Genomic DNA, 14,858 nt, shown 5'->3' with positions numbered 1-14,858 from the left:
CACTTGCGGGTACTCCTACGAGCCGACCCGACTTTAGTCATCACATGTGTCATGTATGTAGTATATAAGTATATACCCGTGATCACCGCCCAGGTGATCACGGCCCGATAGTATAGCACAGCAGACGGACAAGAATGTAGGGCCACTGATGGAAATCTAGCATCCTATACTAAGCATGTAGGATTGCAGGTAAAGGTATCAACAGTAGTAGCAAGGATAGGCTATGCATCAGGATAGGATATCGAAAAGCAGTAACATGCTACACTACTCTAATGCAAGCAGTATAGAGAAGAATAGGCGATATCTGGTGATCAAGGGGGGGGGCTTGCCTGGTTGCTCTGGCAAGTAGGAGGGGTCGTCAACTCCGTAGTCGAACTGGACAGCAGTAGTGTCGGTCTCGTAGTCTACCGGAGAGAAGAGGGGGGAAGAAACAGTAAATACAATGCAAACATAAGCATGACGATGCGTGACATGACAATGAGCGGTGCTAGGTGTGCCCTAACGCGACAGTAGGTGGTACCGGCGAAGGGGGGGAACATCCGGGAGGTATTCCCGATGTTTCGCGTTTTCGGACAGACGGACCGGAGGGGGAAATTTGCTAGTTCGATAGGTTAGGGAGGTGTGGTGGATGAACGGACTGCGTATTCGGATTTGTCTCGTCGTTCTGAGCAACTTTCATATAGAAAACATTTTCATCCGAGTTACGGTTTAAAAGATATGAATTTTCAAAGATTATTAGAATTTCTGGAATTATTTAATTAACAGAAAAGGGATATGACGTCAGCATGACGTATGAGTGACGTCAGCGGTCAACAGTCCGGTTGACTGGTCAAAACTGACACGGGGGACCCACCTGTCATAGACAGTGGGTTAACAGAAGATTAAACTAATTAATTTTTAGTTAATTACTACTGGGCCCACCTGTCAGTGAGTGATTAGATTAATTAATTATTTTTATTTATAAAACATTTTCCTTTTCTTTTCTTTTTTTTTATTTTTGCGGCGGGGCCCGCATGTCAGTGGCTGGGCCTGCCCAGTCAGCACGTTGACTGGGTGGACCCAGTCAACGGGGCCCACAGGCCCACTAGCAGTGGCACTGGGGGGGGCCCAGGCCAGCCACGTCGGCGGCCGGCGCCGGAGCAACTCCGGCGACCAAAACAGCGGCGGCCCCTCGCCGGAGTTGGCCGGAATCGCGCTACGGGGCTCGGGGAGGAGCGGGGCTAGACCCATTCGAAAGGGCTCGCAGCGCCGCATCCAGGGGTGGCCGGGGCTTCGCCGGACTTGGCCGGAATCGGCGCCGGCGAGCGGCGGAGGCGGCGGCGCGCACGGGTGCCCAACGGAAACGAGGCTACGGCGGGCTATCGAGCAAGCGGAGGGGCTGGGGGGGCATCTACGCGAGGTGGGGAGTGCAACGGGCTTGAGCCCGTGACCATAAGGTCACCGGAGACCCGCCGGCGGCGAGCTCCGCGGCGCGGCGTTCGGGCGCGCGCGGGGAAGAAGCTAGGGGGCGCGCGAGGGAGAAAGGACAGGGGAGGAGGGGGGAGAGGCTCACCGCGCGGCACACGGAGGCCGGTGAGAGCTTAGGAGCAGCAGGTCGGCGCCGGGGAAGAAGGGGGTCGCCGGCGTCCGAAGTTGAAGACGAGCTCGGGGAGGCCGTTGCAGTGGCTCCGAGCTTCAACGGAGAGGCGGAGGTGGTGTAGTCGAGGGCGGCGACGGCGTATGACACGGCGAGGTGGCGATTGGGCCACGGTGGCCGTGTGAACGACGGGAACGGCGGCGAGCGCGTCGGGCGTGGGGAAGAAGAGAGCGGCGCGGATCTGGGGGGGGAGAGGGAGGCGCAGGGGCCGAGAGGTGAGCGGGGTGAGTGGGAGAGAGGCCCGAGGAGGCGGGGGGGAGCTGGCGCCCTTATCCTCCCCGTCGCCGGCGAGGGGGTGCGGCGGGGACGGCCCCTGTTCCGACCCCGGTCGGGGGAACAGGGAAGGGGGCGAGGGGGAGAGGTGGGCTGGGCCGGGGGTCGGCCCAGTTGGCCAGGGGTCCAGTGGGGGGGAGGGCCTTCTCCCTTTTTTCTTTTTTTCTCTGCCTGTTCTGTTTCTTTTGCCTTTTCTTTTTATTTGTTTATTTTCTTTTCTGTTTTATTTCATTTAAAAGTATTTAGGTATTTTATAAAAATGTGTTTTCTCCACCATAATTACCAGTGTATTATTTGGCACCCACCGAACATTTTTGTTCAAATTTTTGAAAACTTTTATTTTCCACTTTGATTTTAATTGAAGTTTGAACTAGGAGTTTGAAAAGAAATTTGATGCATTTGTGATCAAGCCCTGTTTAGCAACATGATTAGCTTAATCACATGGAGTTACTGTAGCATGATTCTCGGGGTGTTACAAAGTTGGTCCTGCAAAGTGGGAGCTACAGCCTGTATCTTTATATTGAGCTGTGGTGGGTGGTCCTCTGCTGCATGAATTACTTGTTGGGCTTGTTGAGGAATTGGATCAGGCCCATTGGGCTGCAGTACAAGGTTCACATGTGGGATAATATGTGTTGTTGGCGCCAAAGGGCCATTTGCAGAGGCATCAGTACTGACACTATTATCAGGTGGCACCATAGATACAGTGATGCTACTGTTAGCTTCAGGGGCATGATTGATCTGTTCCTCCATAGGTGCTAGGAATTCTCTAGCATGGAGTTCCATATCTGCATCCTGAGGCATTGCACAGTGTCCCTGGCCTAGCATATCTTCTTGTTCCTCTTCTTCCTATACATTGTCATTCTCCCCAAGGGGCTGCTCCTCATTAGCCACAACATTGAGGGCAAGTTGTAGATTCAGTTGAGGGCTTGGCTGCTAAATTGGAGCATGAAGATCATCATGTTCATGCTGTGGCAGAGGTCCTAGAAAGTGGTTGTGTTGATTTGGGTGAAAATTTACCTGTGGTGGGACAGGGAGAGGATTACCATGTGGATTAATAGGATATTCATCAGGTACTTCATTGCCCAGAATCTGCTGCTGAAGGATAACCACTGGGACAGTAAGAGAGTTTGTTTGGAAGTCATATCCTTCTCCAAAAACAATGCTTGCTGGAATGTCTCTTAATTCCTCAACCCTCACTTTAACCATGAGATTAGCTCTTGTACTTCTAACTCCGTCCCAACTCAAGAATTTGCTAAATTTGCTGACCGCATTACTAACTTCCTAGATGCATCTCCTATCAAACGGATAGCCACACAATAAAATCCACACATCTCTATTCATCACTAACCTTCTCCAATTCAGTCCCTTATTGTGCTGTTGGAAGATAACATGCACATCTATAAAGTAGTGTGGGCTATTGGATACCAGATCATCTCTATCAAATACGCTGTTTAACTTGACGTATGCTTGACCAAATGGACAGGGCTCAATCTCTGAGAAACCAAGATGCTTATCGGTGAGGAAGTCCGAAAGTACCTCTCTGATTGTGTTGAATGCCACCGGGAGATTGGGCATCAGAACTATAGATGCAATCGCCCACTCCCCATGAGTTGTCGGCGCCGCACCATTGATGACCTTGATTCTTGCCGTCTGCCTTCCACCTCAATGTTGTGGTGATTTGGTGGAAGAAAATGAGTGAGATCGAAAGGGAAGGCAGCCATTGTAGCAGAGCGAGTGGTCGGAGCGGGTGGTGTAGAGATTGCAGAGGTGGATGGATTGGGGCGGATTATGGCAGCTTGTAGCCGATGAGAAATCGATGTATGGAGCGGGCTGTGATGAAGGCTACCAACCCGGAGCAATTGCGGAGAGGCATTAACTGGATTCGCCTGATTGGTCGGCTGGGTGACTACACAATTAGTCTTAATCGCGGGAACAGTGGAGGGTTGCCTCGGAATGTCGACCCTCGGGCGGCGCTGTAGATTGGGCTCATTGACTGGGCTGGATTGGGCCCGTGGGAAACAGACCCGTTCAATATGGCCCCATCTCGTACATTTTCGACATTTGATCCGATTCGTGCAATTGGGCCTGCTATGGCCCATGAGGAGACATCGCACATAGAATGATTCATGTGGGCCTGTTTGAATTCGCGTAGATCCCGCCCTCCGATCAGAAACGACAACATTGTGGGCATTAATGCCCGAGTGAAGGTCTGCTCCCGTTGATGGTGTCCTGGTAGCATGATCATGGTGATTTTGCGAAGATCTAGGATCAGAATTGCGAGGATCGATGAAAATTGCAGGAGATCGAAGAGCTTGGAGATAGGATTTTCTAGGATGGCGATTGAAGATGTGCCCAAGCATCCTCTTTCTCATGTAGATATTGATCAAGCTCCCAACACAAGTTTGTCCCTCCATTGCCCCAAAGAAGGAAATTAACATTGAGAAGAGGGAGAGAGATATTGCCTCCTTGTGGGTTTCATTTCGGTCTGTATGTATTTCATATTTTAATATCCAAAACATTATAGTTTGAAACAGAGGTGATAGTTCATTTCATTCATGAGAACACAAGGCACATACATCTTTGACTTTGTCCCACTCCCATCCATAAGCCATGCAACAAAATGGGACAAGACCACGTAACAAGGGACAACATGAGCCCAACGTCAGGCTTAACATCACATCGTCACAACCACCATGGCTGACACTAGCAACTACTAACATGATCAAGAAAGCTCTCTCACTCTCATACTTGAGGGACCCTTATTTTGCCCTGCCATGGAGCGGCACAAACATTAACCAAAGCAAGGAGCCAAAAAAACACACCCCCACTCGGACCATTCCAGATATAAAACCTTCCGGAAAATTAGTGTTCCGCAACGAAAATTAATAAACGGTAAAACCATTCCTGCTCTACTAGTTAGGGCGGCGATATGGCGGACCGCATCCTACACCTGGATAAAAGGCTGACGCGGGACCTGTGCCGCGACCGCTCTCGCCGCACGGAGCTTCATATCCTTGAGGGCAGGGTCCTCGAGAAGGAGGACCTTGTCCTTGTCCCTCACCCCAACCATGTGGAGGTGGTCAGTGTCCTCCCTCTCCTTCCCCTTGAACAACAGCCTCTGCTCCCTCGGCTCCAGCCCGGTCACCATGGACAACATAACCTTCAGTTCCCCTGCAATTTGATGAACAAGCTTCCTGTTACATTGTGAAACCCAAAATATATCCTAGGCTTTGCACACACACAAAAAAACTGTATCCTAGATAAGGCATAAACCGTTTGCTTGCTAGGAAACAAAAATGCAGTAGGAAGGTTCTGTCTGCCTCTCATGCGTGTTATCAGCCACCGGCAGATGCATACAATACCTAGGTGAGCATGTGATGCCATACATTGTCTTCAGTATGGTGAACTAAATGTGCGTGCATGTCAGTTGTATGCATTTTTTTAGTCTCTTCTGCATCAACATTGCGTAGTTCCGCAGGAGTAGTGTAGTGTACTAGTCCTGACTTCTGAAGAAGACGGACTGGGCGATGGCAAGTGTCCTTTTATTATCTAGAGCAGGGCAACCTTGCATTCTGAGATGTCAACTGTTGGTATTTTTAGAGTAGAATAAAAAAAGAAGGAAAGGTAACGTTATGAGTTTCGCTTCAATCTCACACTACTTTTTATTTTATTTTAGAGGGAAACATCAGGACTCTGCAGCGTATTCATGAGCAACACATCTGGGAGTAAAACGATCTTTTATTTGTCGAATTACGTCGATCTACAGAAGCATTTTGCAAGTGAAGATGTGAAGTAAAAATTGAGTGGTGCATGCTACTGTATTGACATTTACTTCACACCAAACTACTATTTATGGGTGATGGGTTCTTCTCAACTGCATCGTCCAACATCTACCAAACAACAACACTCACTGATGCAAGAGAATGAGAAAAAAAGGGCTGCGACGTTGTTTGATTTGTTCATACTCTCCAAAATACGGAGCAGGACAAAAATGAAAGGTATCTGAAACCTATCAGTTATAAGTTTCAAAAATACCCAAAAGGAAAAAAAGAACCTATCAGTTATAGGAGCTACTCGCATAACAAGAAAACAGTTAAAACCCAAATAGAATAGAATACAAGAAAAATAAATAGAAAAGAGTTCTCTCAAGAAAACAGATTATGTATACTCACCAAAAGTGCGTGTGGCCCCAATGGAGACATCATGCCATGAGAATCCAGTGGACACCCTCACCATGATCACCTCCTCCGCCCGCCCCCCGTCCCTCTTCTGCACCAGCATCCCTCCCGGTCTCACCTCCCACTCTATCTCCCCACCGCCGCCGACACTGCCATGGCCGCCGCCAGCACTCGCCTTCGACCAGGAGCTCCTCTTGAACAGCCTCTTGGAGTACCTCAGCTTGATCATGGTTGCCTTAACTTTCTGTATCATGCAGCAATCGATTAAAGCTGCGTGTGGTCGTAGTGGTAGTCATGGTGCCAAGGCATGTGTGTGTATATATAGGATGAGGACGAGGAGCCAGGCTTGCAAAAGGGCGAGGGCGAGGCTTTGGAAGCGTGCGTCTGCGCAAAGAGGCCGGACAACGAGGAGGATGCAGGCAATCTTTGGGAAGTCCAGAGTGGGACCCGATGAACAGGCAAAGGAGGACCCATGTTACAGTTCTTGCGATGTGTTTTGCATGGAAAGGGCTGCACATGGGAGGGTTGGCGCCAAAAATGATGAGCTTTTGATGACACGACCGGGGCAATGACATGATAATTGGGGTGGTCGGTTTAGCTTAGGTAGCTAGGCATAAGCCTTTCTTGATTACAGTATTGCCCATCATGCATGGCTGGCCACCACAAGTTGGATAGTTTAAGGGGCCGTGCTCGCTTGGTTGCCGTTGTTTGGAACGCAAGGAAAGATGGTGATGATGATGGCGAGCGGTGTACGTGCACAGTGTGCGTGTTTTGAGTAGCCCCAAAGGTATGTGTGATCTCAGCTTCTAGTGACGCTTTAGGGGTTGTTAAGGTGGTTTTAGCGAGGCCCTTGAACCCTTTTGGGATATACTTTCTCCATCGGGAATTAGTTAAGGGTCAAACGGATGTATCTAGACGAGAAAGTCAAAGATTTCAGAGCACAGTTAAAAAAATAAAAGAAGGATGAAACCCTCGCCTTCTGCATTATAAAGGTGAAGTACAAGATCCAAAGCTGACTTCATCTTGAAGGGAGACAGTAAGACACGATACTTCCAATTGGTCACCAATGGTCGGCATAGGAAGACGTGCATTTTTTGGTCTCCAACAAGATGAAGGACGGATCGAAGGTCGGGAAGAGCTCAAGAGTTATATTACCAAATACTGCAAATCTCTGTTCGGGGCATAGGAAGAAGGGAATTTCACCCTTGATGAGACTAGAACAAATAATATTCCACAAGTCACGACAGAAGAGAACGATATCCTCACGGCACCTTTCTAGGAAGAGGAGGTGAGAGCCGCGGTGTTTCAAATGGAACATAACAAAGCTCCAGGTCCTGATGGTTTCCCCGCAGAATTCTATCAGAACTTCTAGGATGTCATCAAGACTGATCTTTTGGGATTGTTCAATTGTCTTCATGCCAGCCAACTTGAGCTACTCAGGCTTAATTTTGATGAGATTGTTTTGTTGACAAAATTTAAGGAGGTTGCATGGATCCAACAATATAGACCCATATGTCTCCTTAATGCTAGCTTCTAAATGGCTACTAATAGGCTCATCGCGGTTGCCGACCATGTCATCTGGCCATCTCAAACAGCTTCCATGCAAGAAAGAAATATACTCGAAAGGGTAGTAATCCTACATGAGACCGTTCACGAGATGCACCGAAGAAACATGAGTGGAGTAGTATTCAAGATTGACTTTGAAAAGGACTATGACAAGGTCAAATGGTCGTTTCTTCAACAAGCCCTGAGAATGAAAGGTTTCTCCGATAAATGGCGGAGTGGATCCAATTTTTTATTGGAGGTAGTGTGGCTGTCAAAATCAATGATGGCATAGGCCATTACTTTCAGACAAACAAAAAGGACAACGTTAGGGTGACCCCATGTCTCCAGTGTCATTTAACATTATTGTTGACATGTTGGCTATTGTGATTGAACCTGTCAAATAGGACAATTAGATTGCAGGATTAGTGACACACCTTGTGGATGGTGGCCTCTCCATTTTGCAATATGCTGATGATACGATTCTTTTTATGTAACATGACCTGGATAAGGCTCTAAACCTAAAGCTTTTGCTTTCAGCGTTTGAGGAATTGTCTGGTCTTAAAATTAACTTCCATAAAAATGAACTGCACTGCTTTGCAGAAGCCAGTGAGGCGGCGCTGATTATTCTGACCTATTTGGTTGTGCGCAAGGCCAGTCTCCTATTAAATATTTGGGAATCCTGATTCATTCTCGGCGTCTCACTAACGCGGAGTGGGAACATGCAGAGGAACACTTAGAGAAACGGTTGAGCAGCTGGCAAGGCAAGTTACTCTCTACTGGAAAACGATTGGTCTTGATAAATTCTGTCCTCACAAATATGGTTCTCTGTATGCTTTATTTTTACCAACTCCCTAAAGAGGTCTTGCAAATGATGGATTATTTCAGATCTAGATTCTTTTAGCAAGGAGACGGTGAAAAGAAAAATACAGGCCGATCAAATGGAGTGTGGTTTGTAGACCAAAAGACCAAGGTGGTCTTGGTATTCATGACCTTCAAGTCAAGAATGATGCCTTAGTAAATGATTGTTCAAACTTCTTACATAGGATGGCGTTTGGCAAATCTTGTTGCGTACATAATAAGTGGCCAAAAAGTTGTGTTACAGGCCTATTGAAAACATGGTGACTCACACTTTTGGGATGGTCTAATGGCGGCAAAGAAAGATCTTTTCCCCTTTGGATCCTTCACGATAAAAGACGAATCAGAGGTTCATTTCTGGGAGGAAAACTAGTTAGGCAATGCCATCCTCCAGGAATAATATCCATCTTTGTGCCGCATTGTTTGTGATAAGAATGATACTCTTGCGCAGGTGCTCAATTCTTTACCGGCGGATATTTCTTTTAGGCGGGATTTAATTGGCCGCCGTCTTATGTCATGGCAAAATCTCCTTCCCGATTGATTTCGATTAACCTGACACAAGGGCGGGATGTTTCTCGCTGGAACCTCACTACATCTAGATCCTTCATAGTCGACTCTATGTACCACCACTAGTAGAAAAGAGGGCTTTGGTTCAGGCCGGGTCAGCCCATTAGTCCCGGTTCAGTCCTGAACCGGGACCCATGGGGGCACTGGTCCCGGTTCGTGAGGCCAGGGGCATGCCGGGCCTCGTGGGGGCATTGGTCCCGGTTCGTCTGGCCCCTTTGGTCCTGGTTGGTGGGACGAACCGGGACCAATAGGCCTCGCTCCTGGCCCACCACCATTGGTCCCGGTTGGTGGCTTGAACCGGGACCACAGGCTGCCCTTTAGTCCCGGTTCATACCATGAACCGGGACCAATGAGGTGCCTATATATACCCCTCGCCCGCGAGCAGAGCACTCCAGTGCTCTGTTTTTCTCTGACCGACGAGGGGAGGGCTTTGTGGTGCTCTACCTCACCTCCTATGCACATGAGGTGTTCGATGAAATGCCCAAGCCACACTAGTTAAGCTTTCTCGTCTCGAAGCTCGACCTCAAAGCTCCATTTTCCTCGAGATTTGTCTAGGTTTAGCGGCCCGTCACGTCCCATTCCCGTCTTCACCGCCGTCGATCGCCCGCGCCGATCTCGTCGCCGGCACCACCGTGGTGAGCCTCTTGTTCTTATCTTCTTTCTGAAAGAAAAAAAAATTCTTACTTTAGATAGATACTTGTCTAATTTTCTTACTATTTTATTGCTTTTTATTATATAGTGCGATGGTTTTGGTATCTGCCCCCATCGGCCCTCGTCCTGTCTATGATTCGGATGTGGTATATATTATCTTTATAACTATTGGTTCATTTATTGTTTATGAAAATTATGCCGACCAACGTGACATAGATTTTATTTATCTAGGAGGTATGTGAACCGGAAATTCCAACCGACCCTATTGTCGAGAGGTTAAATTTAGTTGAAGAAGAAAACAATTTCTTGAAGGAAAAAATAAAAAAATGAGGAGGAGAAGATGATATTGGAGTTGCATGTTGCGGATGTCGTCGATGATCACAAGATCAAGATGGATGCAATGCGCTTGAAGATTAGAAAGATTAGAAAATATGCCATTCATACCGAGGCTTGGTATCATTATGCCGTTGGATCAATTGTTACCTTGGTTGCGATTATGATCGCATTTGTTTTCGCATTGAAATGTTTTACATAGTTTCAATGTATGGTTTAATTAATTAGATGCTCTGGAGAGCTATATGTTGTTAGATGAGAACTATGTATGTACTTTGGTTTTAATGTGATGATGAACTTCTATTAATTTGGTCACTTAATTATCTATTCATGATGTTCGGTAATGGTTTTTGACACACTAAATTTTATATAATGCACGCAGATGAACCGGCAATGGATGTACGGTGACAGACACACCTCCGAGTACATTAAGGGCGTGCATGATTTTCTCGAAGTGGCTGAGGCAAACAAGCAGAATGGTTTTATGTGTTGTCCATGCCCTAAATGTGGGAATACGAAGTCTTACTCTGACCGGAAAATCCTTCACACCCACCTGATTTACAAGGGTTTCATGCCACACTATAATGTTTGGATGAGGCACAGAGAAATAGGGGTTATGATGGAAGACGGCGAAGAAGAAGAGGACGATGACAACTATGTGCCCCCTGAATACGGTGATGCTGCAACGGGGGAAGCTGCTGAAGATCAAGAGGAACCAGACGATGTGCCCAATGATGCTGCAACGGGGGAAGCTGCTGAAGATCAAGAGGAACCATTGCCCGATGATGATGATCTCCGCCGGGTCATTGTCGATGCAAGGACGCAATGCGAAAGTCAAAAGGAGAAGCTGAAGTTCGATCGCATGTTAGAGGATCACAAAAAAGGGTTGTACCCCAATTGCGAAGATGGCAACACAAAACTCGGTACCGTACTGGAATTGATGCAGTCGAAGGCAGAGAATGCTGTGCTTGACAAAGGATTTGAGAAGCTATTGAAAATATTGAAGAAGAAGCTTCCAAAGGATAATGAATTGCCCGACAGTACATACGCAGCAAAGAAGGTCGTATGCCCTCTAGGATTGGAGGTGTAGAAGATACATGCATGCCCAAATGACTGCATCCTCTACCGCGGTGCATACAAGGATATGAACGCATGCCCGGTATGTGGTGCATTGCGGTATAAGATCAGACGAGATGACCCTGGTGATGTTGACGGCGAGCCCCCCAGGAAGAGGGTTCCTGCGAAGGTGATGTGGTATGCTCCTATAATACCACGGTTGAAACGTCTGTTCAGAAACGAAGAGCATGCCAAGTTGATGCGATGGCACAGTGAGGACCGTAAGAAAGACGGGAAGTTGAGAGCACCCGCTGACGGGTCGCAGTGGAGAAAAATCGAGAGAAAGTACTGGGCTGAGTTTGCAGCTGACCCAAGGAACGTATGGTTTGGTTTAAGCGCGGATGGCATTAATCCTTTCGGGGAGCAGAGCAGCAATCACAGCACCTGGCCCGTGACTCTATGTATGTATAACCTTCCTCCTTGGATGTGCATGAAGTGGAAGATCATTATGATGACAGTTCTCATCCAAGGCCCTAAGCAACCCGGCAACGACATTGATGTGTACCTAAGGCCATTAGTTGAAGAACTTTTACAGCTATGGAATGGAAACGGTGTACGTACGTGGGATGAGCACAAACAGGAGGAATTTAACATGCACGCGTTGTTGTTTATAACCATCAACGATTGGCCCGCTCTCAGTAACCTTTCAGGACAGACAAACAAGGGATACCATGCATGCACGCACTGTTTAGATGACACTGAAAGTATATACCTGGACAAATGCAGGAAGAATGTGTACCTGGGCCATCGTCGATTTCTTCCGACCAACCATCAATGTCGAAAGAAAGGCAAGCATTTCAAAGGCGAGGCAGACCACCGGAAGAAGCCCGCCATGCGTACCGGTGATCACGTACTTGCTATGGTTAATGATTTACACGTAATCTTTGGAAAGGGTCCCGGCGGACTAGCTGTTCCGAATGACGCTCAGGGACACGCACCCATGTGGAAGAAGAAATCTATATTTTGGGACCTACCCTACTGGAAAGACCTAGAGGTCCACTCTTCAATCGACGTGATGCACGTGACGAAGAACCTTTGCGTGAACCTGCTAGGCTTCTTGGGCGTGTATGGGAAGACAAAAGATACACCTGAGGCACGGGAGGACCTACAACATTTGCATGAAAAAGACGGCATACCTCCGAAGCAGTATGAAGGTCCTGCCAGCTATGCTCTTACGAAAGAAGAGAAAGAAATCTTCTTTGAATGCCTGCTCAGTATGAAGGTCCCGACTAGCTTCTCGTCAAATATAAAGGGAATAATAAATATGCCAGAGAAAAAGTTCCAGAACCTAAAGTCTCATGACTGCCACGTGATTATGACGCAACTGCTTCCGGTTGCATTGAGGGGGCTTCTACCGGAAAACGTCCGATTAACCATTGTGAAGCTATGTGCATTCCTCAATGCAATCTCTCAGAAGGTGATCGATCCAGAAATCATACCAAGGCTAAGGAGTGATGTGGCGCAATGTCTTGTCAGTTTCGAGCTGGCGTTCCCACCATCCTGCTTCAATATCATGACGCACGTCCTAGTTCATCTAGTCGACGAGATTGTCATTCTGGGGCCCGTATTTCTACACAATATGTTCCCCTTTGAGAGGTTCATGGGAGTCCTAAAGAAATATGTCCGTAACCGCGCTAGTCCAGAAGGAAGCATCTCCATGGGCCATCAAACAGAGGATGTCATTGGGTTTTGTGTTGACTTCATTCCTGGCCTTAAGAAGATAGGTCTCCCTAAATCGCGGTATGAGGGGAGACTGACTGGAAAAGGCACGCTAGGAGCGGACTCAATAATATGCAGGGACGGGCATTCTTGGTCTCAAGCACACTACACAGTTCTACAGAACTCTACCTTGGTGACCCCGTATGTCGATGAACACAAGAACAGTTTGCGCTCCAAACACCCGGAGCAGTGCGACGACTGGATTACATGTGAACACATCAGGACTTTCAGCAATTGGTTGGAAACACGTCTCAGAGGTGACAACACTGTTTGTGATAAGTTGTACTCGTTGTCCAGGGGACCATCTTTGACTGTATTGACTTACAAAGGATACGAGATAAATGGGAATACATTTTACACGATCGCCCAAGATCAAAAGAGCACCAACCAAAACAGCAGTGTCCACTTTGATGCAGCAACCGAGAGGGGAAAGGGCACATATCAGAGATCACTGGCCCGCATTTGTGGCCCACAAGACATCGGAAAAGAGTAAGAAGTTGTCAGCGACAAACAAGAAAAATGCTGCGAAGAAGAAGCTTCACCATCACACGGGGTCAGGTGGCTACCTCAAAGCCCGGCCTAAGTGGGCCAGGGCTGAGAATGATCTGCTTGATAAAGGGATCGAACCAGAGACAATGAACTGGCCAGACCGTTGCCGGACTTAGTTCTTCGGGGCTGGCGGAACCTTGGACCCTGTATCAGGGAAGTGCGTTTGGACGGATGAGCTTTTGAGAATACCAGTCAAGAGGATTCAGCACTATATCGATTCAGCGCAGCAAGGGACGTTCGTTCCAGACAGAGAGAACGACGAGCTCACAATGGCCTTCGGGAATCCTGAGCACCTGGACGGACACGAGGCACGCCAGGCTCCGTTCCGTGGAAGGCTGGTTTTCCAGACGCAGGCGATTACAAATGCCAGGAGAGGAGGAATAAGTGGAGCAGACCCAAATTCAGAAGCTGCACGAAAGGGTTTAATCGCTAGAGGAACGAGACGTAGCTCACAGCAAGCGACCTGCCGAAACTACCTCCGAAGCTACCCCGCCATCTCAGCTGAGAAGCAGCGTGGCTTCCACCGAGCTGCTTCAGCCGGAGCATGTCTTGATGACTCCTGCTAGCTACCCCGTGGATGCTATCACGGAGTCTCAACATTGCCACCTTATGACGCAATGGCAGAACTTCAAAGTCAAGGCGGTTGTCGGCTCTGTTCGACCTCCTGAACCCGGCGCAACTTTTCACTGTCGTCCGATTCCAGAAGGATATGCTAGGGTGATGGTGGACGAAATAACGGAGGGATTTGAGGACCTCCAGCTTGACCACCCTACCGGTGAAGGGGAGACTCGGCTGGGTTCTGCTCTGAAGACTCCATGCCTATGGCGGAAGCAGCTCATCAACCTTCCGAACTGGACGCCTCCGCCTCCTCCTCCTCCTCCGGCGAGTAAGGGCACTCCGCCTCCTCCTCCGCCTCCTCCTCCGGTGAGTGATCAGGGCACTCAGCCTCCTTCTCCGGCGCGTGGCGGCACTCCGCCTCCTCCTCCGGAGAGTGATCAGGGCACTCAGCCTCCTTCTCCGGCGCTTGGCGGCACTCCGCCTCCTTCTCCGCCTGCGCCGGCGCGCCCGAGCAGCCAGCCTCCTCCTTCTCCGCCTTGTCAGCAAGGGCGGAAGAGACCCGCCGCCGCTCAGGCTGCTCCGGCGCGTCGTAGTCCTTCTCCTCCGCCTCGTAAGCAAGGAAAGAAGACAGCCGCAGCCGCTCCGTCTGCTCTGCCTGCGTCTAGCAGTACAGCTAGAGGCGGGAGGCAATACAGATTCGGTCCTTCTGTGAAGACTCCAGAGAAGTTACCATACGAGAGGACCGAGGAGGAAACCACGAAGATCGTGCGAGCCGAAGTGACGAACTTCTTTGAAGGGGTGAAAGCAAAGAAACATCCACCTCCGGAGGAGAAGGTAGATCTGGTGAAAGCGAAGCGCACTCTGGCTGCCCTGACAAA

General features: G+C 48.7%; 1 protein-coding gene across 1 annotated transcript; it reads right to left on the bottom strand.

Moving 5' to 3' along the window:
• Positions 1-4,439: 4,439 nt before the first annotated feature.
• LOC123141498 (BAG family molecular chaperone regulator 1-like) lies at positions 4,440-6,358 on the bottom strand. The gene is made up of 2 exons (XM_044560623.1): positions 6,082-6,358; positions 4,440-5,080 (listed from the first exon to the last, which is right to left on the bottom strand). Exons 1-2 carry the CDS (start codon positions 6,338-6,340, stop codon positions 4,854-4,856), a joined length of 486 nt encoding a protein of 161 aa, XP_044416558.1. The 5' UTR covers positions 6,341-6,358; the 3' UTR covers positions 4,440-4,853.
• Between the last annotated feature and the right edge of the window lie 8,500 nt (positions 6,359-14,858).

This window comes from Triticum aestivum, chromosome 6D, assembly GCF_018294505.1.
Source record: "Triticum aestivum cultivar Chinese Spring chromosome 6D, IWGSC CS RefSeq v2.1, whole genome shotgun sequence".
Lineage (NCBI taxonomy): Eukaryota > Viridiplantae > Streptophyta > Magnoliopsida > Poales > Poaceae > Triticum > Triticum aestivum.
Note: the sequence above shows the minus strand (reverse complement) of the source record. Positions and strands in the feature narration are given on the sequence as shown.